A 26,602-nucleotide genomic window follows, 5' to 3' on the forward strand; every position below is an offset into this window, starting at 1 on the left:
GATCCTTCAGAGCTTTCCAAAACGGTATGTTTGGGGAAAATGAAGTTTCTGTGCTCAATATCTGCCACAGGGCAGTATGTCTTTTTACTTTTTTTCATTCCATTAAATTTGATCTAACACTGTTTAAACAGAAGAGAATGAAAACAATTCTCTCTGATCATATTTCTAAGCAGCCTATAAACACAGCAGTAAACATGGCAGCAAAACACTGTAATTAAGCAGTAAAACAAACTCTACTCTGAAAACTGTAATAGATTTATCTCTATCTCTGTCTCTTCTGGTGGTTTGCTCCAAAGCTAGGGACTTTCAAGGAACCTTCCTCTTATGCACTGTGCTCCTCAGGTCACTGCTACCTCGTCCAAGATGACAGAACGTGTTTCAGGCTGTGAATAGTACAGATGTTATCTAGTACAGCCTGATCTCAAACTTTGATTTATTTTAATATTATCATCTGTTTGTAATCCCTCTTGCCACATCACCAGATACTCTTAGCAGAATAGAGAGGGGAACAAGAGCAGCCACAATACAGGACTGATCTGGAGTCGTATCTAAAAACTGCCTTTTAGCAAAGACCCTGGGCAAAACAAAACATTGAAGGCCACACTACTTCAGATGCCCTGCCTGCCTTCCTTGTAGCTCCCTGCCTCATAGCAGGGAGCAAGTCCTCCTGGTTATCAGTTCCAACCTTCTTGGTTGACAGCCTTGTTGTAGGTCTGATACACTGCAGAACTGGGCAACTGTCCATAATTCTGCACAAAATCAAACTAGCGGCAGTATTCAATATGAATCTGTAAAAAAAAGAGTAAATGGCAGGGAGGGGAAGAAAGGACAAAGCAGGAAGAAGTATATGGATACATTTAAAGCTTGGTAAAGAAGCACTGTTTAAGAAATTAAAACTTACCCTACAATGTGCTTTGAATTCTTGCTCCTGACTTTTGAGGTTTTCATTCATGGCCACCAGTGCTCGCAGATTCTGTAATACGCTAAATTTGAAGATCCAGCAAACTGCATTAGTTTTTTAGTTTTTACATTAAAGAGATGGAGAACTAAAAGATACTAGAACCAGCTTAGTTCTATACAATTTTCCAATAAAATCCATTTAAATTACAAATCCAAATATTACTATGGTCAAAATAAAGTGTCGTATTACCCTGAGTATTTTGATGATTTTGTGATTTCTCACCTCATTATTGTGGAAGTTTTGAAAGAGTACACTAATTTATGCAAGATGAAGACGTCAAATATAAAGAAAATAAGAACAGGAAGGCCTCACACACATTTCAAATGTGTTTAGTATCCTTCTGCTTGTATTATATTTAAGCATCTACAATTATTTTCAGCTACATATTGATACTTCTCACTCAGACTTCATAGTATGACAATCTTTTGCCGTCTTTGGAAGGAAGCTGGGAAATGTACTTGTTTAAATTCTAATTATTTGTTTAGGCTGAAAAAAGCAAGAAATATTCAATTACTTGGTTTTAAAACCATCATTTTTCAGAACTTCGAATGTCACAAACGAAGGAAAAACACTTACCTAGAATCTGCTTGGGATTCTATTGTTTCTAAAGCCGCCAATTCCTTGTCCAGTTTTTCACTGTAACTCTTGACCTAAGGGTTATAAATAATAATTCTCTAAGATACACTTTTTAAATAAAGAACACAATTGTCCCCTACATTGTGCCAAGTGACTTCAATATGCTCATCTTAACTATTCTGTATTCTGTTGGAGCATGGGGTAAGGCAGTAACCATGCCATCCAGCAACCCATGAGTGCAACCAAAATGCTGGTAATGCAAGGCACAGAACAAAGATCTAAGTGCTGAGTTTAAGCAGGACTGCAGGGACTTAGAAAGAACAATATCCAGTCATAATGAGATTTCACAACTGGAAGAGCATTCCACAGATGACATATAAGATTAGACAGTAAAACTTTCTCTTTCAGACCATAATGTTTATTTCAATCCTTTACTATGTCCGTAATCCTTCCCACTGAAAGAAAAAGGCAACAAACCAAACAAAAAAAAAAATCCTATTATTGACAATATTTGGGATCTAGACTTATGTAGAAGCATCATAAAAACAAGCAGAGACCAACAGTTAACTCACAGTAACAACCTAAGAATTAAAAACAATAAAATGTCAAAAAGCAGTCTTCACATACAGAAATAATTAAATCCAAAAATAAACTCCACGAAGAAATCCAATATATTAACATTTCACTTCATGCAGTCATTTTTACTGACTCATACATTCTCTGTTGCCATTACAAACATTATTTTCTTTTCATGGTAAAGCCACTTCCTGACATGCTCCAGAAGGGGAGGAAGTATGAGTTTTTCTTTTGGACCAGAAAAGCTACTGGGCAATAAGAAAAAAATCGTAACTCTATTCACAACCTCAAAACCTTCTTAACACAGAAAAGTTGTCAGTCATCTTCACCATTTAATACATCCCTTTACACGTAACTTCTCAAATAGATTATCTCAAAAATGATTCAGCTAGAATCAGCGTACAGACAAACAAAGACATTACCTCAGTTAATGTCTTTTTTGCTTCGGTACATTTTGCCTGCAGATCAGCACATTTAGCTTGCAACTATTACAAAGAGAAAGAAGAAAGTTAAAATTCTATGTTCATGCTAATTATACCTGTAATGGAGAATAGCAATATTTGTGATGTTAATAATGGTTGTCTATGAAATGACAGGCAAGCTATCACAAACAGGGGCTTTTCTCGTCAGGTGAGTATATCTTATTGCAAGAATTCTGAACATTTAATTAATAGCAGCAAATACTTTCCACCTGACCTTCCTGATATATTATTACCACTGGTTATTTCACTTGTCAAATAGTTTAGAGGTTAATTTTACATAAATATCCTTCCCTAAAGTCCATGTATTTTAAGGTAACACTGCAAATATTAACAACAAAAACAGGACGTGGGTTAGAGAAGAGAAGCAGAAGCACTGCAAGTAAAGAAATGCATATTTGGCTTTCTGGTCCTCTTCTTTTCCTGATGGCTGAGTTTGCCATTCAACACATGGAGCTGTGAGTCACCCTGATCATCCCTCTCCACAGACAAATTTGTAAGACTTTTTGCGTTAGTATTTCTGTATTTTTCACAAATAAATCACCAACAGACTGCATTCTAACTAGTTGAAAAAGAAAATAATTTAAACCTGAAGTTCACATCTCATGAAATTTGACATAGATTAAAGAACCACTCGATATGAGAACTCTTGCCAGAATTTAATCAATAATGGCAGTACTGAAGGCAGAATTTCACAGACACCTTTTAAAAGGAGGTCTTGACTGTCACTGATTTTTAACTTCTATCTTACTCCACAAAATCTGTCTTTGGCAAGTGAAAAAAATACATACATATATATACACACACACAGTACTATGACATTTTTACTTTACTAAAGTGATTAAAAGGATTGTATTTGGCTTGCACAGCTATTAGTACTTTTCTTACCTTAAAAAATAACAGACTTATGTACTATAAATAAGCAACATAGAATTAAACGGCCCTCAATTCTTAAAAATAAGAACATTATAAGACCCCCAAAATATTTAAGTTTTCCTGTGAATACAAAGTTCATTTGGCCAGTAGAAGTAGTTTTTAATTAAGCAAGAATTAAATCATTTTGTTGTTTACAACCTCAACTTCACCCCACCCCAAACTGCCACCTTCTCAGTAGTATGTGGAAAGCAAGCAAATACATTCATGCCAGGAAAACTGGTAAAGGAAATGACTTGCACCAGAAATGAAAATGTAATCCACTCATCATGCATCAAGTTAAAGGAATATTTTGTGCTACTAATCCAGCAACTACACTATACTGCAGTTCTGTAGAATATCAGAACCATCTGCTCCAGAAAAAAAAATCTTTTGAACATCTCAGTATTTACACAGACACCAGGGGATCCTTTCTGCTTTCCAAGCTATAAAAGGCACAACACAGAATAATTGCAAAAGCTAATTACAACTGCTAAGTTCGTATACCAGCCTCTCCTACTGTTCAACTAGAATAAAAAAATAATCAAGCAAACAGCATGGCTGGAGATCAGTGTGCTACTGCAAAATCGAAATTTTTGTTTTTTAAACCTGAGCTAGCTGTTGCAGTTCTCCAATGCTACAATATAAAACATACCTAGGTGATCCTTCCCCAGATTCATCTTGAGCTAATTGTCTCCAAGAACACAAAGAGCTCTCACAAGAGGGCAAAGGACAAGAGCTGTGGTGCGCTGTTCCAGTATCTGTACGTTCAAACTGAGCATTCCTCAAGAACATCTGCTGTCTGCAGAAAAACTGCAGATGGATGTGGGCTGATGGACACAAGCCAAAATCTACTCCAAATCTCTAGAACCGTATTAGAACATCCTTAAACCCAAGTGAACATGCCCTTTTATCACAGAGCAGTACCGAACTGTTGCCAGTCATGACAGCACAGCTTTTAATTTGGAACAGGTCTGCAACCAGCAAGCTCAACGTGCTCGCATCTGCCTCCACTCTACAATGACAACTTAGGATACAGTGAACATCCTACTTTCCCCACTTCTGAAATGCCTTAAGATCACACTCTGTAATTTATGTTCCTACTTCAGTGAGGGAAAAAAAAAAGAAACAAAACAGAAAAATAAGCCTATATAGACTACAAGGGAATTCATGTAGAATTTAGCTGTTCATAAGGCCATGTTATAGTTTTGAAAGGCTGATACTTCAGCCTGCATTTAAGTAATAAGACATTGACAATACCTAGCATTAAGTCATCATTTTGACCAGGTACCGAAGTTGCATTTGAAATAGACATGGAAAATTCATATTACTGAAGTATTGAAATAATACAAATTCAAGAAAAAAAAAAAACCTCTATAATTAATTTCAGTATATCGCAATAAATATAGCGTAATACTTTCTAACATTTCACTCTAGAATGAAGACAAATTGTGACAAAACACATTCAACTAATAATGCAAATAATAATTTTAGTGTTATTTACTATTTTAAAAAATGCTGGTTTTGACAGATGGGGCATACAGAGTAAAAATCCATCAGCCTAAAGAAGAATGAAACGTATTTTAGAGCAGTTTCCTAATTTGTTTCTTGAGTAGACTGTTTTCAGTTTCAGCGTCGTAGCTATCAAGTCAAATGCAGAAAAAGCACACAGAGCATCTTCCAAAGAGGTGTACAAAGCTAAAAACATCTTTTGATCAACTAGCCCCCTCCCTCACAGGGTTATCTTTTTTTTTTTTTTTTTTTTTTTTTAATATGAAACCAGGCACATTGTCTTAGTAATAAATGTGCAAGCAAGACATTCAGAGATGCTGAAATGGATGTTGAACATGACAAATTGCTGGTAGAGAAGATAGCTTGCAAATCTTTTCTGGATGGTATAAACTTGGTGATCAACCACATTTATCAATGTTTTCTTTATTACACACATAATACTTACCTCTTCCAGGAGTTTGGTTTTCTGCAAAATCTGCTTATTCAGAGATGCCACCTTCCTTCTGTGCTGTTGGGCAGCTCCAAACCTTTCTGGTCGCTCCTCAGCAGAAAGCTCAGACTGCTAAAATAAAGAGTAGTAAAGCCTGTTGAAAGTCAAACCATTACTTTTTACTTCTACAGTAGCTAAGGAAATGCCAAACTGGGACACACTTATGATATTTCCTTATCAAGGGCCGTGTTCCACTAACCAACAGGAAGAACAACTCACCTATCTGTCTTGTACAAAGACTAGAAACGAGCCAAACAAATAAATTATATCCCAGAGGTATCAGGTAAAGCAAGGTAGTCAAGTGTTTAAGTGGTATTTACTGAACTTCTTCAATTGGAGATATCAATGTCATACCTCAACACATAAATCCATAATTCTTAAAAGCCTTAAACGTTTGTGTCTGTAGACTCTGAAATACTGGTTTACATGCAGTATGCTGATTGACGTAATTACAATATGGTAATTACATTTACCACTCTAAGCGTTTATTTTTATGTATTTCTGTGCTATGGACACTAGTGTTTAAAACTACTTGCATTGCCAAGAAAGTGTCTCACAAATACATAATTAAGACAAAAATCTGGTTCCACTCTGCTGCTCTCTCTGAATTTGGAAGGGAAATCTGCCAGAAACATTCTTTACCATGACTAACATCTATCATAGAAATTGTATATTTGCAGTAGATTAAAGAGCAATTAATATATTATTAATAATAAATATTTTACTGTATTAATTATATATTAATCCATATGAACTTGTGCTGAAGATATCAAAGCTTTCATGACAGCTTGCTGACAACTGTGCACAGTAAAAGTCAATACATCAAACACAAATTGCAGCAGTGAGACTAAATACTGGTGCCTCGTGTGGAAGCTTTAAGACATAGCATCAAAGCTTCTATTAAAAGCACAGGAAAGGCAGAGGGGTCTTCTGAAGACAGAAGAGGAAAACAGAATATCTCATCCACAAAAAGCAATACAATACACTTGGTGTAAATGTTATCTTCTTCTCAAATAAGTGAAGAATTTACTTATGTGTTATGGCTGGTAGATGACAGACTAAAATCTCCTTTGATGCCCATCTTGGAGCAGACCAATGACGAAAGAAGGGTAAATTAACTTGGCAGAACAGACATGAGCAGAGACACCAACACTGCACCCTTCTCACCTAGTGCCTACTAGGCAGGAATGACGTAAAAAACTACAAGATTAAATACTGACATTAAAAACACCTACTGCTGAAAGAAGTGATCTGTTTTACTTTCGATAATACTCCTCCACACTCCGCAGTTACAACACTAAAAGTGAACCACAACATGTATCTTAACACACAACCATGTTGTTTTGCGAATACAGTTAGTATTGCTTTTCCTGTTGGTTTCTGTGTTAGTCTTATAGCGACTTCAGACAAATGAAAAAAAACATTCTACTTCACTATTAAGATAATTTTATTTATTTATTTATTTATTTTTACTTTTCTGATTGTAGACACCACTATTTTTTCAGTGACAGTGCAAAGTTCTATATTACAAATTTACTTTTACTGAAAAAGGTAAACTGGCTTGCTTAATTTCCTGATACAGACCTCTAGTAGTCTATGAAGTATCAGGGGCTTCACAGATCACAAGCTAAAAACTGGTGCTCTGCAGTGACAAGTAACACTCTAAACCTGCACTGAATTTACTATTTCTCCTTTTGAAATATGCACACAATGAAGGAAGCAGGAAGCCTATTATAACACCAGCTTATGCTAAATTGCTTTTCTGTAAAAAAAAAAAAAAAAAAAAAAAAAAAAATCCTTTTCAGTACAAAAACTGACAAATGCTAGACTTGCTTCCATGACACAGTTTTAACATGTCCATTTATTTTGGAAATGTGTGTAAAAGTACTGGATCTGATGGGATGTTCAAAAAAAAATTTTTTTATTTCTCTCTCATTTATTTATTTATTTTAAGTCTGTAGAGCATATTATAATTATTTTAGTCATAATCTTTTGTTGCAGGCTGATGACATTTAGTCTATTCAAGTAGTTTTAACTTGCATTTTGGTGTCAGCCTTGTACAATAAAACTAATATCTAAGAATATAAAGAGACAAAACATTTTTGTATTTCTTGTTAATAAATCCCAAAGAACAGCCAAAGCCTAACGCTCCCCCTTTTTTTTTTATTTTTAGCAAGCACTGTCAAAACAGTTTTTGCTGTCTCTACAAACAAACTTCTACTTTTTCAGGCAATTCACATTGTTATAGTCCTAATATATTTTTTTTTTCCTCTTGAATATGTGAGAAACAAAGAACACTCAGTTCCTCAAATTCTGTGTTCTTGTCCTGTGCTCCATGCTCTTGGAAAAAAAAAGGCAATCAACCCTGGTTTGATCTTTAAAACTCAAAAGAACATGTGTTACTGATGCAATTTAATCGGTTACTATGGAAGCTACGTTCACAATGCACCCATGATGTTCCTACAATAGTGTCAAGATTCTCCTTCCTTTACGAAGGCATGCTTTTAAAAGGACATCATTAAAACATGCCTGCTTTAAGTACATTGTTAAAAGTATTTTCTGCCTCACATATAACCTCTTGGGAACCTAAAAGAAAAATGTGTTTCCACACTACTATTCTTGATGATTTATTAAGAAAAGGCTATGCCTCAAGAAGTGGGCTGCTAAAGCTTGATTTTGAAACTGGGAAATAACCATCACATACAGAGGTTTCTGCAGAAAAATCTTTCTGGTGTGAAAATTAAAAAGAATTTGCTCTGCAGCAACACTACAGCATTACAGTTGCTGCTGAACTGATTTGCAACTAGTGGAGAAAATGAAACTTTCAGCATAGAGGGAAGAAAGCACACATTACAGAAACTACTTTGCTTTTGACATTGTTGTTACCTTGTCTCTTACTAGACTGTCCCAGTAGCTGACATTAGAAAGCATTAGTGTCTCTGCCTGTTCAAGATTATCAATTTGCTGCTGTTGCTCAGAAGAATTGCAATTACATTTGACAAAAAGGACTGAACAGATACATCCTCCAATTTTTCAGTCAACTTGTGATATCCCCACTAATTGGCAGGTAGGTATAGGCTCACTTCTGTACTCCTCCCATGTTCCTTCCAACTGCCCCCAAAAGAATTAGTGAATTAAAATAAACAAGTTAAATATTATTCAGAAACCTCACTTTGCAAGACAAAATTTTGTAAGTTAAAACTCAAAATTAATGACGTTTCATATTCATCAGTATTGCTAATCTATTTGCAGCTCTTAGACTGCCAGCCAAAATAAATGACTAGTAATAACGACTTTAACAGCCTGCTTCTTAAAGGAAGAAATATTGAGTCTCTGCATGAAGATACAAATGTTGTAGCAGTAAACTTTATCTCTTTGCTTTCAGCCACCTCCTATCATTAAATATGCTTCAGAGGTGACTTAACTCCACCACAGTTGCCTCAATTTGAAAATATCTGAAGCCCATTGGGAAAACAAAAGCAATCTCCAACTCTTTAACAGTTCAAATCCATTTTCAGTCAAGTTCCACTTAAATCCTTAGCAATCATTTCAATGTAATTTGCCATCATTTTTCCCTGACACTTTCCTGAGTCTCAGGAACCCACATTAAAAATAACCAAATCTCACCCTACCTTTCAGGGTTTCTGCAAGCCAACAAATTAATAAATAACACATTTAGTATCTTCCTTAAACAACGAACTTTAACCACACTAAATGGTTGAGATGCTTATTTTATGCTACTCTGATCCAATGTGTAGGGTGGGTAATAGTGTCTGATATACAAATCTAAAGTCCAAAAATATTCCAAGTCAACTCCTCATGATATGAAAACAACTTGCGAACACCATTTAACACTTCTGAAAATGTTTCTTCAAGCATTTTTGAAAGGTGTAGTTTTGAGGCTGCATTTCTCCAATTATAGCCATCTCATTTTAACAAGGAACAAGCTAGCTCTCCATCCAGTTCTACTCCTAGCAAAACTTTCTGTTGTGTGGGGATTCTTCCTCTGAGAATTTGCAAGTAGCACACTAAAAACTACTTTGAATAACTGTCCTTAAAAAGCTGGCGATGGATAGGCAAATAAAAGCCATGTTAACGCTTTTCTGCCAAGACCTTTTTTTAGGAAATGAGGAACAACACTAGAAACTTTCCTTCCAATTCACCAAGCAAGTTAACATAGCAGCAGAAAGGACGGGAAACGCAGAAAACTACACACTGATCTCCAGCAAAAACACCATCTTGTAAGCACAGTCCTGGCATATGGCAAAATCAGATCTAGAATTTTGTTTGCCAGCTTTCTGCACTGAAAATGGGCCTGTGAAACCTATTAAGATTTTGATTGACAAGTAAGAACCGATTTTTTCTTCAGAGTAGGAATACGTCGAAGGGGTTAAAACTATTAGAACCATATCCAAACATTGTTGATGCTTTATTAAGCTGTTTGATAACATCTTTAATTCCCTTTTCCTGGTGTACGCGCGCGCACACACACACACAGAGCATTTCTTTTCCATCATATCCAGTAGATCTGAAAAGCGATATATTTTTGGTTTGACTTGAATCAGTTCTTACTTCCCAGAGTATTAATCATTGTTCTACTGTAATAGTCAAGGTCTTGCTGCCTTCTCTCAGAACAGAAGAAATGTAACATTGAAATATGACCCCTGGGCTTCTGTTCTTCCAATCCTTTATAATAAAGAAAGGCCAAGAATTTGCTATAGACTCTGTTGAGTTATAGGGTTTATCTCCCAAATGGGAAAGCTCCATACCTCATAAGTGTCAACAAAAAGGAAGAAATATGAGAAGACTATTGGACAAATAAGAGCGACCTATAACTCATAACTGGCAGTGATGTATTATATGTATTAATTGCTCCAAGGGCCAGATTTCTTCCTCACATTACTGTAAAGAAAATAATCACTGCTGAACACAATGAATGGAGCAAATATACACAGCTAATTGCCTTGACTTAAAAAAGCAAAGATTTGTTTTTTGGTAATACCAGATTCAGAATGAGGGATCTAGCACATGACTGATAAATGGTGCCCAGCGCAAGTAAGATCACAGTGTCTAACAGTCCAAGTGGAGGAGGCCTAGGTTTTTGCCTCAGCAGTTCCTGCAAAATCCTATTCCTGCGCTTAACATTTAACATTTTAAAATGCATTCAGACCTCTGGTTTCAATAGGTATCAGCTCAGGCCTTTCCTTATTCATGAGGAAGTTTAAGCAGGTGCTTAACAGCCAAACTATTCGTATATGCAATAAAGGAATATGTGCTCTCATGCCAAAAGCTTGTACATATTTAAATCTAATTAAAACACTTCCCAGATTCCTGACTGTGCTGTCATGCACAGAATATAGGGAACAGTGTTGTTTTAGGAGAATCAGAGCGATTAATTTAGAAGCTTAAATTAATTAGTAATCAAACATTATTTGGTAAATCACAACCAGGTAACACTTACCTTTTCAGCGTATTCTGACACTATTTGCTTGATCTCATCTGATTGGAGTCCAACTATCTGTCCTACCGTGCTTGCTGTCAATTTGCCCTGCAAGGGTATCAAGGTAAAAGAAAAAAAAACATTTGGAGTTTTTGAACTGCCTGTGTTTTTTTATATGGCAATTTCCCCAAACTCTAATGTTAACAGAAACATAGAAAACTTTTACATTTGACAAAAATCGCCCCTATAACCACATATTAATGTGCTATAGAGCCCAATGAAGTAGGAAACACCTGTGATGATGAATTTGAACAGCGATCACTAAAACGTAACTAACAACAATTTAAACAAAGCTATATCAGTTTTAGATGCTGCTTACCTCTTCTGTTGCCATTGCAGCCATTCCAGTCATCAGAGTTTTAATGCGAAGCTAGGACAGAATATGAAGTATTACACGTAAGATTATCTTATTTAACTTACTTCTGCCTACTGACAGTGGCATACATATACAACTAACATTGTGTAACATGCATTTTAATGAATGTAATGGGACAGTAAATCTATGAAAGTTAATTCAGAGATGGATGGAGTTACCGAATAAAGGAAAATTCTTTATAGAAGTACAGTCTAACTCAGAGTATTCAGATCCCAGTATCAAGACAAAAATTGACCTCCTAAAAATGTTTAAATTCCAAAACCAAAGTTAATATTTTTTTCTTGCATTGAATATCAATAAACATTTAACTCCTGTACATTGATCTCAAGTTCCATACTCTTCTGGAAAGCAACTCTCCCTTCAGCTAAGCACCTAATTTGTCCTTCCAACAGAGAAAGGAGCAGCAGAGGTAACTGTTGCCCTCCATCCAAGTTAGTTACATCCATGCCTACTTCAGTACTTGACACACCTCTTCAGCAGCTTGAAGGTCATCTTCATCACAAGGCTCAGCTTTTCCTGATGCTGCAAGCCCTGAAGGTAGCACAGTTTTTTTATCTTCTGCCTTTTAAAGAGAAATTAAAAGTATTATATCTAGTTCATGTAATCTAAAGTACTAATACAGACGGGAAGGATAAAATGGAACACGATCTGCTTTTATAATTACATTTCAGCTACCAGGACATCCCCACACTCTATTTCATGCCATCCCTCACTGATTTCAAATGCATTCAGAAGGTCTTTGATTCAGCATCTCTGGCTTGCTACAGACACATCTGGGGCTAAGATCCCTTACTCCATACTCTTCTGGAAACTACCAATTACACAATGCAGTTGTCTAAACAAAATGTCTGCTATAGACGGGAAAGTTGTAATTTTTGACCAAAGTTTTTTCTTTTTTAATAACAGCATTGGCATGATAAAAACACAACATTAAAAAAGCGTAGCATTGCCTAGTTTAATCACAGGAATTTATACCACTAAAGTAACAAGAACTGGGGACAGACAAACTCAATTTCTAGGTCTTTCCATTGCATCACTAATCTAATTCACATTCTAGTTCTGCCTTACTGGTGACTCAATTCACACAACAAACATGATGGCTGCAATATATATTTCAAAGACAGTCAAGCTGATGAACAAGCAACATGAACTCGATAAAACATTACTGCAGCCTGGCAGTTACCTTGAGGGAAAAAGAGGTATGCTGAGATTTGGAGACATCTCCATGTATAAATTGTAAATGCTAAATTTGTATGTGGAATATTGAGATAATGAGTAAAGGGCAACCTTAACATACTCAATTTACTGCTGAGTCCATGACATAATTGATGTATTTCTTCATCATCTCTGTCTATAATAAAATTTGTACCCAAAGTAGTATCTGCACTGAAATAGTAACACTGCAAATATTCTAAGATAGCTTATGATTCCATTGTCATCAAAAGCATAGGAAAGAATCCTGCTTTTCAAAAGGCACCGTGACTTATTCATGGCATGGTATCATGTTTCTCTTTTACATTAAACGACCTGTTATGCAATAAATGGCTGCAAAATTTCTTACTGAGAAGTGCAATTCTTTCAAAACAAAAGTACAACACAACACCACCATTCCCCTCCTTCAATGACCACATCATGGAACACTTAGCTAAAAGATACTCATTACTCATGTAGCAGGCAGGATATGTCATTAACACAGACATCCAGTTGGGAGTGAGTGGGTGGGTAGGTGGACTTTTTTTTTTTTTTTTTTTACCTGTTCTGTTTTTCCTGCTTGCCTGCTAAGTCCGTATCTCCTAAAACAACAACAGGAAAGAATTACTGTTTCCAGCTTCCACAAATAAATTAAAATTCCATCAGTTTTAAACATAAAAATGCACTAAAAACTGGATTATTTAAAAAATATATATATGAAGTCAGGTTCAGGTTAGTTTTGGAATGTTTCAAATACACTAAATAATCAGGTAGTGCAGCATATTTACAGAATAATTTCAAAATCAATCTACTCTTCCATTATGATCTGCAAATTTAGACTGTGCCTAAAATACTGTCATGTAAAGTTACTGGAAGGAAGAAGTGATGCTCTCTTTCCATTTGGAAATTAATCCTGAGCTGTTAGCTCCTGAACTCAGGAAAGGTCTTATGATATCCTTAGTGCAATCTCTGGCCCAGAAAACCACTCTTTTTTTAAAAAAATGAATCTGCAACTTCTTTCTGAAGCACAGTATTCAGATCTTAAAAGATATACTCAAACTTTTCTATCTTCTTTTTTTTGGAGGTTAAAATTTTGACGCGAGTTGTATTGTTTTGTGTTGCAAAAACAGTAATATCGCCATCATTGCATAAACTACTTTTATGGAGCAAAGAACAAGTACGTTCAATAAACCTAACCTGCTAAAAGGGACAAAGTCAGAAAGTGGGTTCCCACTGTATCAGGCATTTTACACATATGACTCTCCAGTTCCCAGGGAATTTACAGGATGAGTAAACAAAGTCTGAAACCAAACTCGAGTAAACATGAAACAGTATGATTCTCAAGTAGTATTAAAGAAACCACCACACCAATTTTTATATGGAATACTTCTAAGTAGACATAATATAAAACAGTCAATCAAATGAAATCTTTCACCTGCCATATTCCAAAAGCGTAGCATGAACCTTAGATTCTTCATCTAGCAGTTCTTCAGCTCCCTTCTGACGCTTATACTTTCTCTGGGGTTTGTAAACCTCCTGCAAGACAGTAAATGAATTCAGAGCTTGAAGAAATAATTTATTTTTAAATAAGCATAGCATTGCTATCTAGAGTGATCTATACCACTGGTTGCTTTCCAACTCGATGTATTTACTAAATAAACATCTTTGACTTCATCTTTTTTGGAAATACACAATAAAATCTTACTAAAATTATTTCTACATATTTTGTTACAGGATCCGTCTTTCCATGTTTAAAAAACAACTATAACCAGTTCAACTATAACCAAATCAATTACATTGACATTATCTCATCCTTTTTTCCTGAGAGGAAATTACAGCCCTCATCACAGCAAAGAAAGTCATCATCACAGAGCCAACAGTAAAAAGGAACGGTCCGCACCCTTTTGGTTTGTTTTACATTCAAATAACTTAAAATCCTCTGATGGTCAGGCTTAAAATGGTTAAAAAAAATACATTACTAAAACAAATGCTGAAATCAATGAAAAGCTTGTGCTTTTCCTACATATGCTTAACTTCAAGCTATTAACTATATTCACACATGACAAAACAATAAAGGCAAGAAGTTGCAAAGACTGTAAAGGAAAATGAAAGATCATTTTTTGCTTGATATGATTTCTTACACAACATGAACTATGATTTTCAACAAGCAATTCTTGAACCATAAACTTTAAAAAAGATTGAAAGCTGTTTGAGCAAGACATGTAATCCCAAGGTAGAGATTCTGAACAAGTGAAAATAGTATTTCTTGGCAAGTTTCTCTGGAATTTGCCAGTTATGCTCTGCAACTTTTACGTCATTTCCAATCTGAATTTCTATTATCTTTGTTTCTAATTATTAAATCTTGTTACATTTTTGCCCATCACAGTGAATATGCTTTTTATGATCAAAAATCTCTCATAACATGTACTTCAACATTCACAGAAAAGTAATAGAAATCATAAAAATAATTACAGCTTTTATGGTGATATTGTGTGCTATACCTTCTATAGAAAGAATAGACATCATACCATAAACCTTAGTCTTGGTATGAGATAATCGAGTACTTGAAAAAAACCACTGCAACAGAATCTGTTTACTAGATATTCACAATTCAGTAGCAGTATTCTTATCCCAGTAAGCATTACTGATATTTAATATTCCCTTTTCTAACCTTTAGACCTGGTTATGACCATAAATCTCATTGTATTGTCCCCTTGAGAAGAGGTAGGTCCTTAGACCCCAGGTCTAATAATGAATTCATACAACAGACTAATTTTTCATTCTTGATGGTTCTCTCCTTTAGGAAAGTTGATTTTTCTTCCAATTCCAATGCACAGTGATTTAAAGGTGACCTGCAGAAGAGTCTTGAGCTTATGCCCTTTCTTCCAGTTCCTATGGACAGACAGAAAAGCTTGTGTGCTTTCTCCCTTTAAAATTCCCTGTGCATTTTCCTATAGACTGCACTCACGTGCTGACACCTTAAAAGATCTCATGAATTAATCTTCTGATAAGAAGATCAGGTGCCAGCAGGAGAGGCTATAATCCTGACAGAGCTCATATATATAGTGAAAAGGTGCTTGTCTGATACCTTGAGCAATGATGAACAAACATCAAAACTTTTTCTACCGTGAAGATGTACCTAAATACTAGAGATCTGTAATCCAGAGGAAAAGCACATCAAAAGCAAATCAACTCTGCAGATAGATACAAACTGGGGAGAGCAGCCAGCATGCTCAAAGCCAGGAGAGCTATTCAGAGATATTCACACAAGCCAGCTGAGCAGTATAAAACAGTATCAAACCAGACTATACCTTGTCTTCCTTGACTTCCGTTATCTGTTCCTTTCTTGGACCCTGAATATGGAATTATTCCCCAGGCTGCAGAAGTGGTGACATGCACAGCTGATTCCAGGGCCACAAACTATGAATGTCAACGTAACAGCCCCAGCATACCAGATAAAGGAACTCACTCTCTTCAATTAACAAATAAACACCCAATTTGGCATACCTGTACCTATTTCACCTTTTCTGTGTAATTCTCTGAGCTCTGAAAAGCAATTTTACAAAACATGCTGATAGACATGTAAGGAAAACCCTACCAAGAACCATGGGACTTCAGACAAGACAACCAAATAGAGCTACTATTTACTAGGTAAATGCGTGCTGCTAGCAGATTGCATTCCTTCTTTTCAGAAGGGTTCACCTGAATAAAGACATTAATAGAATAGAGTACACTTTAAAAAACAACCTATTAGGACTCAGTTCTTATGTCCTAAAACTACTTCCGTTCTTCAGCAAAGTGACTTCATTACAAAAATTGCTTGCTTCTCGATCATAAAAAAACCAATGTACTTACAAAGATATCAGTAACTGTTTTGACGGCCTTCTCTTTTCTTTGCATAAATTCATCATCCTGCAAAATATAAGAAGTGATCAAAAACACAAAGAATGGAGACTAATTCTCAACTTTTTTAATGAGTTTAGCAAATTTTTCAAATGCTTTTTGCCCATGCTTTCTAACTGAGCTGACTGTTTGGTGAAATGCTAGTGATTTCCAGCAACAGAGAAGTACTTGCTTCTCTCATCAGATAGGTAGGTAGGTCTTTAAAACCATATCCAGATCAGCAGTCTTTCTGTTCTTTGTTTGTATAGTACCTGACAAAAATGCCATCCCAGCCCACTAGTGGAATCTCCAACCATTACTACACTACAGAAAAAAAAAAAAAAAAAAAAAAAGCTGGGACAAGCTTAGTGTGAAAGAGAAGTTTCCCCTATCATATTAGGATACACTGCATAGCTCTACATGCACTCCAGGAACAAGCTACCTGGCAAGCAACATCAACAGAGAATTAACAAATATTGCTGAAAAACTAGGGCAAATACCAAGCAAGAAGTTAACTAACATCTATAAATTTCTGTCACAATGAAGTTTTAGTTTATTTATTTATTTATTTATTTTAACCCCAGCTGAATCTGTACATGGATTCCTCTAGGCCCTATTAACAAAGGGATAGTGAAGGCAAAACCCCATAGCCTGATGGATATCAACATAGTCTAAACAACTCTTGTGCATCCATGCTGGCTTTCAGAGCTGTGAAGCTAACACTGTACCTATGCATTTGACACACTGTAATAGAAAAAAGAACTGGCTTTGATCTTACCTCTGGAAGTCTGTGTGTTTTTTGAAACTGTGATATAGAGTAAGACCGGATATAGTCTCCCATTTCCTCCCTTGTTTCTATTGCACGTTTCACCAGCCACTGAAAAAGAAGTTTTTAGTCAGTGGAAAGAGGAAGAATAATAACAGCAGCGAACAGCAAATTGTTTCATAATTGCTTTTAATACATGATAAAAGCTAAAAGCACATTTTAAGCACACAAACAAACATTTATGTTTAAGCACATAACTGAGGGACCTACTCCTAACAAAATGATCCAGAACTAGCTTTTATATAAGCTTCATGCTTGCTATTCTTCTATGGGCTAAAAAGATAACAAAAGAAGAAATCACATACTTAGTAAGAAATTTTAAGAATTCACAAGGCTATCCTTATATTCAGAATTTTATACATAAAATAAACATTCTTCATCCTGCTGAAATATATTGAACTACGCAAACCTCAAATATCAACAGAGTTCATACTACCGTGGGATTCATCAGTCTAAAGAACAGAACTACCTTTCCTTAAACACTTCTTGGAACAGGGCTTGGCACTCCAAAAGCAACTTTTCTGAATAGTTATTCAGAAGTAGTATTTTACAGAATTAGTTATGCTCTTGCATGATTTCCTCTATATTTAGCTTGCACTACAACTTCCCATATATTAGTATATAAAAGCAATTCAGTATATATATATATATATATATATATATATATATATATATATATATATATATATTTTTTTTTTTGTAAGTATGGAAAAAAATATTGCAAACCTCAGCTAGTAGGAATTCATAGCACTCAATTCATAAACAAAACATATGAAATCTTTACAACTACAAGCAAAGATCATTAGAATTTTGCCTATTTGGATTTCTGTAATCCAAATATTTGTAGTTCAACTAGATTTATTATAAAAAAAAATAAAGCAATGAGCAACTGTGAAATACAAATGGATGTGGACCACTTTAAAAATTGTTCTTTTAGCTTGCATCTTTAAATGTTAAAACTTTAATTTTCTGGCTTTTCACTTTTATGTACACCACAGAAAAGCCAGCACACCTCAAAACTCACCAGACCAAGAGCTCAGCTATAGTCTCTAAGTTTTGCTGCTCAGAATTCTATACTTCAAAAACTCTAAACCCTGCTGTGCTACACAAGCCATCTATGCTGTCTTTCTCCTGCACAGGCCATACTGAGAATGTAATATATCCCTCAATTCCAGGAAGTATTAGATTTGCAGCATGTAAACAAGCATGATTAAACTCTGCACGCAAGCAGGAAAACCCCTCTTTACTCCAAAGATGCCATCCTTGGGTACATAATTTCAAACAAACAACTAAATAGTCCACATGGTATTTTTACAGTTCTTGGGCATCCTTCTACAAAGCAAGCTTCGACTGTTCACAGCACCCATCTTTAACAGTCTAAATGGTGGCAGATGGGCTGGATTTTGACACAATTGCAAGCTGAACAGAAAGTGTTATCAGCTCCCTGTGCCGGAAACCAATACAGAACCTGTCTTGTATCATCAGTCCATGGCACAGGACACCATTTAGGACATGACCTCATCCCAGTAATATTGGTTGTACCCCAGGTGGAATCCATTAAAGCTAGGATATGCTTATTTCTATCAAATTTCCCTGTTATAGATATTAATATTTTTCCACAAACTACAGCAACACCATGAAAAGATGCATCTTTAAGACTATGAAGCATTTAAGAAGAACCACATGCCTGTGTAAGAAAAAAAATACATTTCTTCAGACATTTATAAGACCACACAAAAAGCCACAGGAGACTCAAGTACACTTTAAATAATGTTGGAGAAGATAAATCTTGGGGGCTGTTGACAGCCTGTGCAGCAGGTCATATCAGAGATCGGATCATACTTGGGATCCAAGTTTGAGCCAGCAACAGTTTTCTGTACTACAACTGTGAATCCCTGGAAAGCCATGGGACTACAATGACAACGAGGGAGCTGAAAACAGAAGCTATTAATTACAGCACACATTCCAACACAAGATTTTGTACATAACTTTGCTTATGTCTGCAGAGAAAAGTTACTAGGAAGAACAGAAATGGATCTGCTCACTGGGTTCCCATTTTTAAAGTCTATTTTTTGTTCATTTAGCTACAGTCTGTGGCAGTGAGCCAGCTCAATCTCAATTCCTCTTGTAGAGGAGGATTCAGCTAAATTCCTGCCATCAAGTTCACTGGACTAACTTGCGCAGTGGAAGAGCTTTTGGGACACAGAGCTGAGCTAAGGAAAAAGCTTCTGTATCATCTGGGGACTGACTTGCAATTTAGACAGTAAGCAGAATCTTGAATTTAACATGGCATCAAGTCAAGTGCCATTACCAAATACAGAATTCCTACACACCATGGCATAGCAGGCCTATCATACATCTTATATGGTCTTCTAGAATACAGGGAAAGCCACATTCCCTGAAAAAGATCTACACATAAAAAAAAAAAAAAAGCCATTAAGAAACTCTTCTTCACCAAGAATGGATTAGATATACTGCTTATTGGCCAGCTATGAAGACTGAGAATCAAAAACATGTATTTTTCCTTTTAAAGGTAGTATCTCTAACCAGAATTTTTGACAAGTCAGGTCAGAGAAAAGAATTCCTGATGCTACATTTTTACAACAGGAGAAATAGTTTACGTCTTTACTTTAGGACAGGAATTATTTTTCCTATGAGATAAGTCTTACATGTTATAAATGTAGCTGTATATTATCATTTTAAATTGACCAGAGCAATTAATCTAGGGTAGGATTCTTTTGGTAGAAAGTTACAAGTTTAGAAGCAAAAACTCACATTGACAATACACAAACTTCCCACTTTAGGCAGCATGAGCACAGCTTGAAAGCTTTATTACAGTATCATACACCACATTTTTTTTTTTTTTGTGGGAAAGACAGCTAAGTGTGGTTTTCCTCCAGAGCCTCCCACTACAAGATAACAAGAAAAAGACAACAGGAAGTTTTCCCCACTTCTTACAAAGTAGAATTTGATTAAATTCTTCCTTGCTACACTCTTCCACAGGAAAGAGGAAAAGAGATACTTAATGAGAAAGCTTGCTGACCTGTCTTCACTTTCCCTATTTATCAGGGCTACATTCTTGTGTGCAGATGAAAGTAAAATCTGAAGAACGGTAACAGCATACCAAGGATTCTTTAGATACCACACAAGCGCAACATATCACATGTTAGCTTCAACCTTAATAAACTGAAGAACTGTGAGCATGCATGCAGTCAGTATTGCTCAACAAATACGCAGTAACGGGATCACATGTCAGAGGAATTTATTTTTCTACCCAGTCTTCAACTGATACCAACAGGGGAAGAAAAGAAATGCTTAATTATGTTTAAAGAAACAACCCCAGCTGGCTTTCATTTTATTGACATCCTGCTGTTTGTGCCACTACCTGCATACCTTACTCTGTAAGCTTAAAGATAGGCTGTAAGATACTTGTTCTATTTCCCAGTTTCACAAAATAGATTACCAGGTTCTGAAACAAGCTTAAATTTCAGTTTCTTTAACTTCTGCAAGAGGCACAATATGAGTCCACTTCAAAAAATTTAGTTTGTGTTTTTCTTAAAAATGGATCATCTTTTACACCGCTCAATTCTCCAAAAGCATTTATTTGAACTACTCTGTCATTATTTATTCCAAAATTAAGTAAAGAGCCAAACAATAACATAAATCTTTGTTAATATCTTTATGCAAATGCTATGGCCTTTCTCAGAAAAATATTGACTATTACCTGTACAACAGGAAATATGTGAATGAAATCCAGTCCCTGGATCTGATGTGGTTCCAAACGATGAGGACACTTCATTTTTGGCAATACTGACACAATTTTTTCCGTTAAGGCACTATTACAAAAAAGAAAACCACAAATGTATTTATGCTTCATTTTTCTTTTGTAAATTTCAAACAATTTTTGCAAACACAATTAGCAGTTACAAGGTTCCCTCTAGTGGCTTCCATTGTACATTGTACACAGCTGTGAAAAGCAATCAAACGCATTTACAGAATAGCTTTTACATTGTGCTATTTATTATTAGTCCATAAAGAGCTAATTAAAACCCTCATCATCTCAGATGAAATGAAAAGGTGTTTGTAGATATAATATATGCATGCATGATGAAAACACTAGCTTTAAGATACGTTAAGAAAGACTAAGATATGCACTTTTAAGGACTTAAAAGCCTGCTTAATAAAACTGCCAAAATATCTCAATGTCACTACTGAAATTTTATGAGTATAAATGTGTGTTGCATCTAACAGTTAAGCACATGGTCTACTTCATATGGTTCTGGTTTGAAGTGAATAAAACCAAATTTGCCGGCAACCATCCCATTCTACAGTTCAGGTAAGAGCTGGTAAAATGAAAGGGTTACCCTAACAAAAGGCCTTCATCTACAAGAACGCCATTCTGCTTCTACAGAATCCCTCATTTTAGGGCAAGGCGTTTTTTTGCTGTCTACTGTTAAGCACCTTTTAAAACCAGGTATCAGCACTGGAGATGAACACTGTACTTGCAAAAATTAGAATTATTTTTCCAAGAAGGAAAATAATTAAGTGGTCCTCAGTGATATTATGTGCTGCCCCAAGAAATAACTGGTACTCTGAAAAAATAAATGAGGAGTGAGAGGGATAAGACAGACCAGAGCCTGGGAATGGAGCCTGAAAATTTATACTTGCTAAGAGACGTGAAAATCTGACAGAACGCTTCTAAGACAGTTTCCACTACAGCGCCACACTAATATTCTACTACACAGAAACAGCACTGTCTCTCAGCAGTGTAATTAAATGCTCAGCAAACGTAGTTAAAAGTTACTTAATCCAACAGATGCAAAATCTCCTAATTTATTTCCATGCTTATTTCAACATATCTAATAGTTGACACAGCAATTAAGTAGTAACACACTATCAAAATATTTTCAGAACAATACTGAAAAAACACAACTTAAGTTTTCCTTATCTTGAGATCACAGAAGCACTGACACATCATTCAGTTAAACATTACAGACTATAGGAATTGACTATGCTTGTGTGACTTTGAATATAAATAAATCATTTTTGCTGTTCTGGGGGATGAGACTGTTTTTTGTTTCACCAGTTTTACATACAGTCAGCTGGAAAGATAAAAAAACATTTTCAGAACAACTTAATTATTTCCTATTCAGCTGTTCTTAAAGATAAGAAACATTTTCTTGGCAGTTAAAACCAAAACCACACTACCCCCATCTTCATTCAATCTAAATTTAATTTTGTATATTTACCAATGCTTTATGTAGTTAGCTATGATGATTTGAGTATTTCTAAATTTAATGGAAAAGCAACAAATCGTTATTTTTAAATGTGTTAAAGCCTTGCCAATGCTAAATGACTTTTGAGAAAACAGCACAGGAAGATGTTCTTTCCAAATATGTTGAGGAAATAAGTCTCTTCATGCAACTGTAATTTGACAGTCTATTCTTACTTCCTGCAAGCTTTAATTATGGCTCATCACAGAAACAAAAAAATAATGTAGTTTAGAATTATCCCCATTCTCAGCATAAGTGATTTTTACAGCCTTCCCTAATACAGGAATTGGTTGGCTTACAGTTAAGTTCCATGCACAAGAAATGACATAAAACCAAAATGGTCTCATCAGGTCAACATCACAGCAGGTAACTGTTTTGGTAGCAATTTAGATTCCATTTGCTGATGCCTCTGATTCCAACCCAAAACCAGAAAGAAGAACCAAAGGTTATTTACACAGCAACACAGCAGACACAGAGAACTCAAGGAAGGTCTTCTAATGTTGCATTCCCCAGTTTCCAGCAGCGTGGTCTCTCTCTGCCCTTTGTTTTGGCCTCTGCATCATCCTCTTGTGCCAGCACAAGCATCTGTGCAGCTGCACAGAGAACCGGAGCCAGGAACTGATTCACGTTACAACTATTTTCCTTTTTTTTGGTAGGTTTTAAGCTGGATCAGTTCCCAATCCAGTTTGTCGTGCAGCCACATAAATGCTTTCACTGCTTAGTAGGGATGCACAGACATGGCATTGCAGAGGGAGTAACTGTCTTTTTTGGAATAAGCTTCCTTCTGGGTTTTGCAGCTCACAGAACTACAGTCTAAGCAATCCAGAAACCCACAGACTTTCAAAAATGGATGATCTCGAAAAGCAGGAAACACTGACTTTGTTATAAACAGGTAAATATCAGGTAATTCTCCCCCTTCCATTCTCCTTATCTAAGGAAGACAGAAATACCACTTTTGTCATTTCAACAACTTACATTTTTTGACCAATAGTAGAGTTTTCCTGAAACAATAAATCAACGTCGATATCAAAGTTGCAAGTAGTGATACACCACGTCATGCCACCTACAACCTACCAAAGGAACAACGGCATGGTTAGTTCCACCGTAATCTGAAGAGGTAAAAACAAACATATCTTAAAGACTTTATTCATTTTAGAACTACAGCTTCTGAAGTTCTCCATCCTCAGTACCCTTATGCAGAGCCTGAAATTCATGTAGATAGAAGTTGATATATGCATTCTACTTCTGATATCCATGTACAAGAGGAGTGGAAAAAAGCCAGAACAATCAGTGATGCTCTAAGTTACTCTATTAGCCTTAGATATTAGTTTTAAAATAGTTATGGGACAAATATTTATGTACACATGTAATACAAGGTAGCAGTACATGGTAATCTTTTAAAAACTGACCACATCAAAATTTTATAAAGGATCATAATTTCTGCATTCATATATTTAACAGTACTATTGTTACTGTTATTCTTTGCTTGCTGACATTTGAAACACCAACTGCTAGGCATGGTGTAAACATGGTAATGGAGATCTCTAACTCTACAGAAATCTGTCTCAGACCCTGTTCCTATAGAGATCCTTAAGCATATTTAAGCTCCTGAGCCATGTCATCAATTATCTAAACTACTTGAACATTTAATGACAACCTTACAAAAACATATGCAAGATAACCTAAATGTATGCAAAGACAACGATCATAAAGAAGGGATTAAATGTGGAATAACTTCATGTCACACACCAAATTTGGGTATTAGAAAACCTCGCAATACCCTATAGGCCTCTCACATTCCAGTCTAAAACAGTTAACCAGTATCCTTTTTATATTAGCAGCCAGCTCCTTTTCAATAGCAACACACATTTTTGTAAAGGTTGAGCATTGTCATGAAATGGTAACTTTGCAATTATATTTAGGCAAGTATAAACCTGATGCATCCACTTCTAGACATAAGTGCAACAACATCCCATCCTAAGGCAGTCTCCTTGAAACTACTTTATGTCTGTGTGCACAGTCTCCTTAACAGCCAAGGTCAGTAACCCCACGCAGGATGTGGAAACTAAAATTGTATTGCAAAGCAGGGCTGTGCTACTTTGGAAGGAAGAGCAGAAAACAGAAGTGTCCATTTAAAGACTGTGCCATAGTTCTACGTGGTCAAACCTTGGTTCAGGAATTTCTCACAGAGTCAGCACTAGAACAATTCAGAAGTCTCTTTTCAGCCTGAACTCTGCTCCCTGTTGGTATCACATACTTCCTGTCTAGGACAATGAAAGGTTGGCATACGTGACATTCTAAAGACACATAAAACAGCCCCAGAATAACCTCACTAAGTGAGCTATTCCATTCTTTCACAAAGCCTCTCAAGCCAAATCCTTCTTCATTTCTAATTAACAAATACTTCTTTTTAAAAAGCATTATGCTATCTCCAAATATTTTTTCGCAATTTTAAATGCAATTCAGAGAGGAGCAAAGTTCCCTGTATACGACTCCAACTTAAGCCATAATATACATCAAAAAGCACATCAGCAATTTGTTTGCTCTTGCAATTGTCTCTCTTAAAACAGGCCTTGCTGCATAAAAATGTTTTACAAGACAGAGGAGACCTGTCTCAAAGGGGCTCATTTGCAGGATCATTTACATAGAAAAGCCTCTTGCATTGCAAGTGTCTTTAAAAAAAAATAAAAATAAAAAAAATCAACTAGAATTGTTAAACTGACTTGGAAAAAAATAACCCATGTATACTTAAAAAAAAAAAAAAAAAAAAAAGATTTTTAAAAACTACTGCATTGGTCTTACCTTGTCAAAGGGTGATAACCCTTTGATTCTTGCTCGGAAATACCCAGCAGCCACCAACAGTTCCAAAATTTCAGTCAACTTGATGTTTTGTTCCTCATCTTCTCTTGTTTCAACCTGACAAATGAACAATGCAACACTTATTCAGTATTTCTCTTCCCTTTTTCCAGTGAATGTTTCCCAGGCTTTATCCTAACATGGGAGATGTATCAGGGAAAAAGTAGACTTCCATTAACAATTCCATCATTAAACTGAAAAACATTAAATACGTAACGCATTTCTACATGGATTAAATATCACTTTTCTTTTTTTCTCCACACATTTAAATACTTTAATCTGCTTTTGCTGTTCAAACTCCAGGTCCACAGCTTGCCTCAGACTTGATAGTTTTTGCTCCTGTGGCCATACGACCGTTCATTTATTCTCTGTTTTGCACATCTCTTTCAATTTCGGGGTTCACAAAACAGTACAGTCACATCAGCACTTCTGTAATATTTTTACAAAAACAGGTAGATATTTTTTTTTGTGGATTTCCACCTTTCAATTAATGCATTTTTAAGCAAACTCAAAGGAAGGCGGTAACAAAAACTAAATTAGATTTCGGGGGTTTATTTTTTTTTTTCCTAGATGAGTAGCCTGGATAGTTCCAATGCCCTGCAGCTTTACCAGCACACTCTCGTGAAGTGCCTTTTTGCCGTGGCATAGGATGAATCCCCCCAGCTACCAGAATATTCGTGCCTTACCACAGGCGCAGCGCACCCAAGCTCTCAGCCCAAGGCCAGCGCTGGCCAACAGTCCTGAGGGGGCTCCCACCTCACAGCCCCCCCATTTACCCTCTGAGGGAAACGAAAAGGGGAAAAATAACCCCAAGGGGGGCCGCTTCGCCCTTCCCCGGAGCCCGTTAACGCCTGCCAAGCCCCCCACAGGGCGCAGCCCGGCACCCCCACACCCCCCCCGGGACCCCCTCATGGGGTCAGGGGCAGGGAGGGCGCGGGGCCGGGCCCACCCGCGGCCGGTGCCGGCCTCACAGCGGCGGGGCAAGGGCTGGAAGGGAGCTGCTACGGTACCTGCTGGGGGCCCTGGCTCTCCTGTCCCCGGGGGCCGACCATGGCCCTCCGGTGTCCGACCGCTCCGCCTGTCACGTCCACTCTCCTCCTCCTCCCCCCCCACCCCTCCCCTCAAACGCCCGAGAGCACGGGGTGTTCCCAGCCGGCAGCTGCCGGGTCCCCCCGCCCCCGCTCAATGGTTC

General features: G+C 36.5%; 1 protein-coding gene across 2 annotated transcripts in view; it reads right to left on the reverse strand.

The window, feature by feature from the left end:
- The window catches only part of CCDC93 (CCC complex scaffolding subunit CCDC93), a 39,211-nt gene extending 12,636 nt beyond the window's left edge, over positions 1-26,575 (reverse strand). For both annotated transcript variants that reach the window (XR_014694561.1, XM_084524538.1), the window contains exons 1-15: positions 26,421-26,575; positions 25,357-25,470; positions 23,530-23,624; positions 21,006-21,117; positions 17,234-17,332; positions 16,429-16,485; positions 14,009-14,109; positions 13,136-13,175; positions 11,852-11,944; positions 11,326-11,376; positions 10,968-11,054; positions 5,462-5,578; positions 2,536-2,598; positions 1,538-1,611; positions 902-983 (exon numbers count right to left, since the gene is read on the reverse strand). Coding sequence is in view for 1 of the 2 variants with exons in the window: in XM_084524538.1 (XP_084380664.1) it covers positions 902-983; positions 1,538-1,611; positions 2,536-2,598; positions 5,462-5,578; positions 10,968-11,054; positions 11,326-11,376; positions 11,852-11,944; positions 13,136-13,175; positions 14,009-14,109; positions 16,429-16,485; positions 17,234-17,332; positions 21,006-21,117; positions 23,530-23,624; positions 25,357-25,470; positions 26,421-26,462 (1,227 nt within the window). In the remaining variant the exon portion in view is untranslated. The remainder of the gene's footprint in view (positions 1-901; positions 984-1,537; positions 1,612-2,535; positions 2,599-5,461; positions 5,579-10,967; positions 11,055-11,325; positions 11,377-11,851; positions 11,945-13,135; positions 13,176-14,008; positions 14,110-16,428; positions 16,486-17,233; positions 17,333-21,005; positions 21,118-23,529; positions 23,625-25,356; positions 25,471-26,420) is intronic.
- Between the last annotated feature and the right edge of the window lie 27 nt (positions 26,576-26,602).

This window comes from Aythya ferina (assembly GCF_964211825.1).
Source record: "Aythya ferina genome assembly, chromosome: 6".
NCBI classification, from domain to species: Eukaryota; Metazoa; Chordata; class Aves; order Anseriformes; family Anatidae; genus Aythya; species Aythya ferina.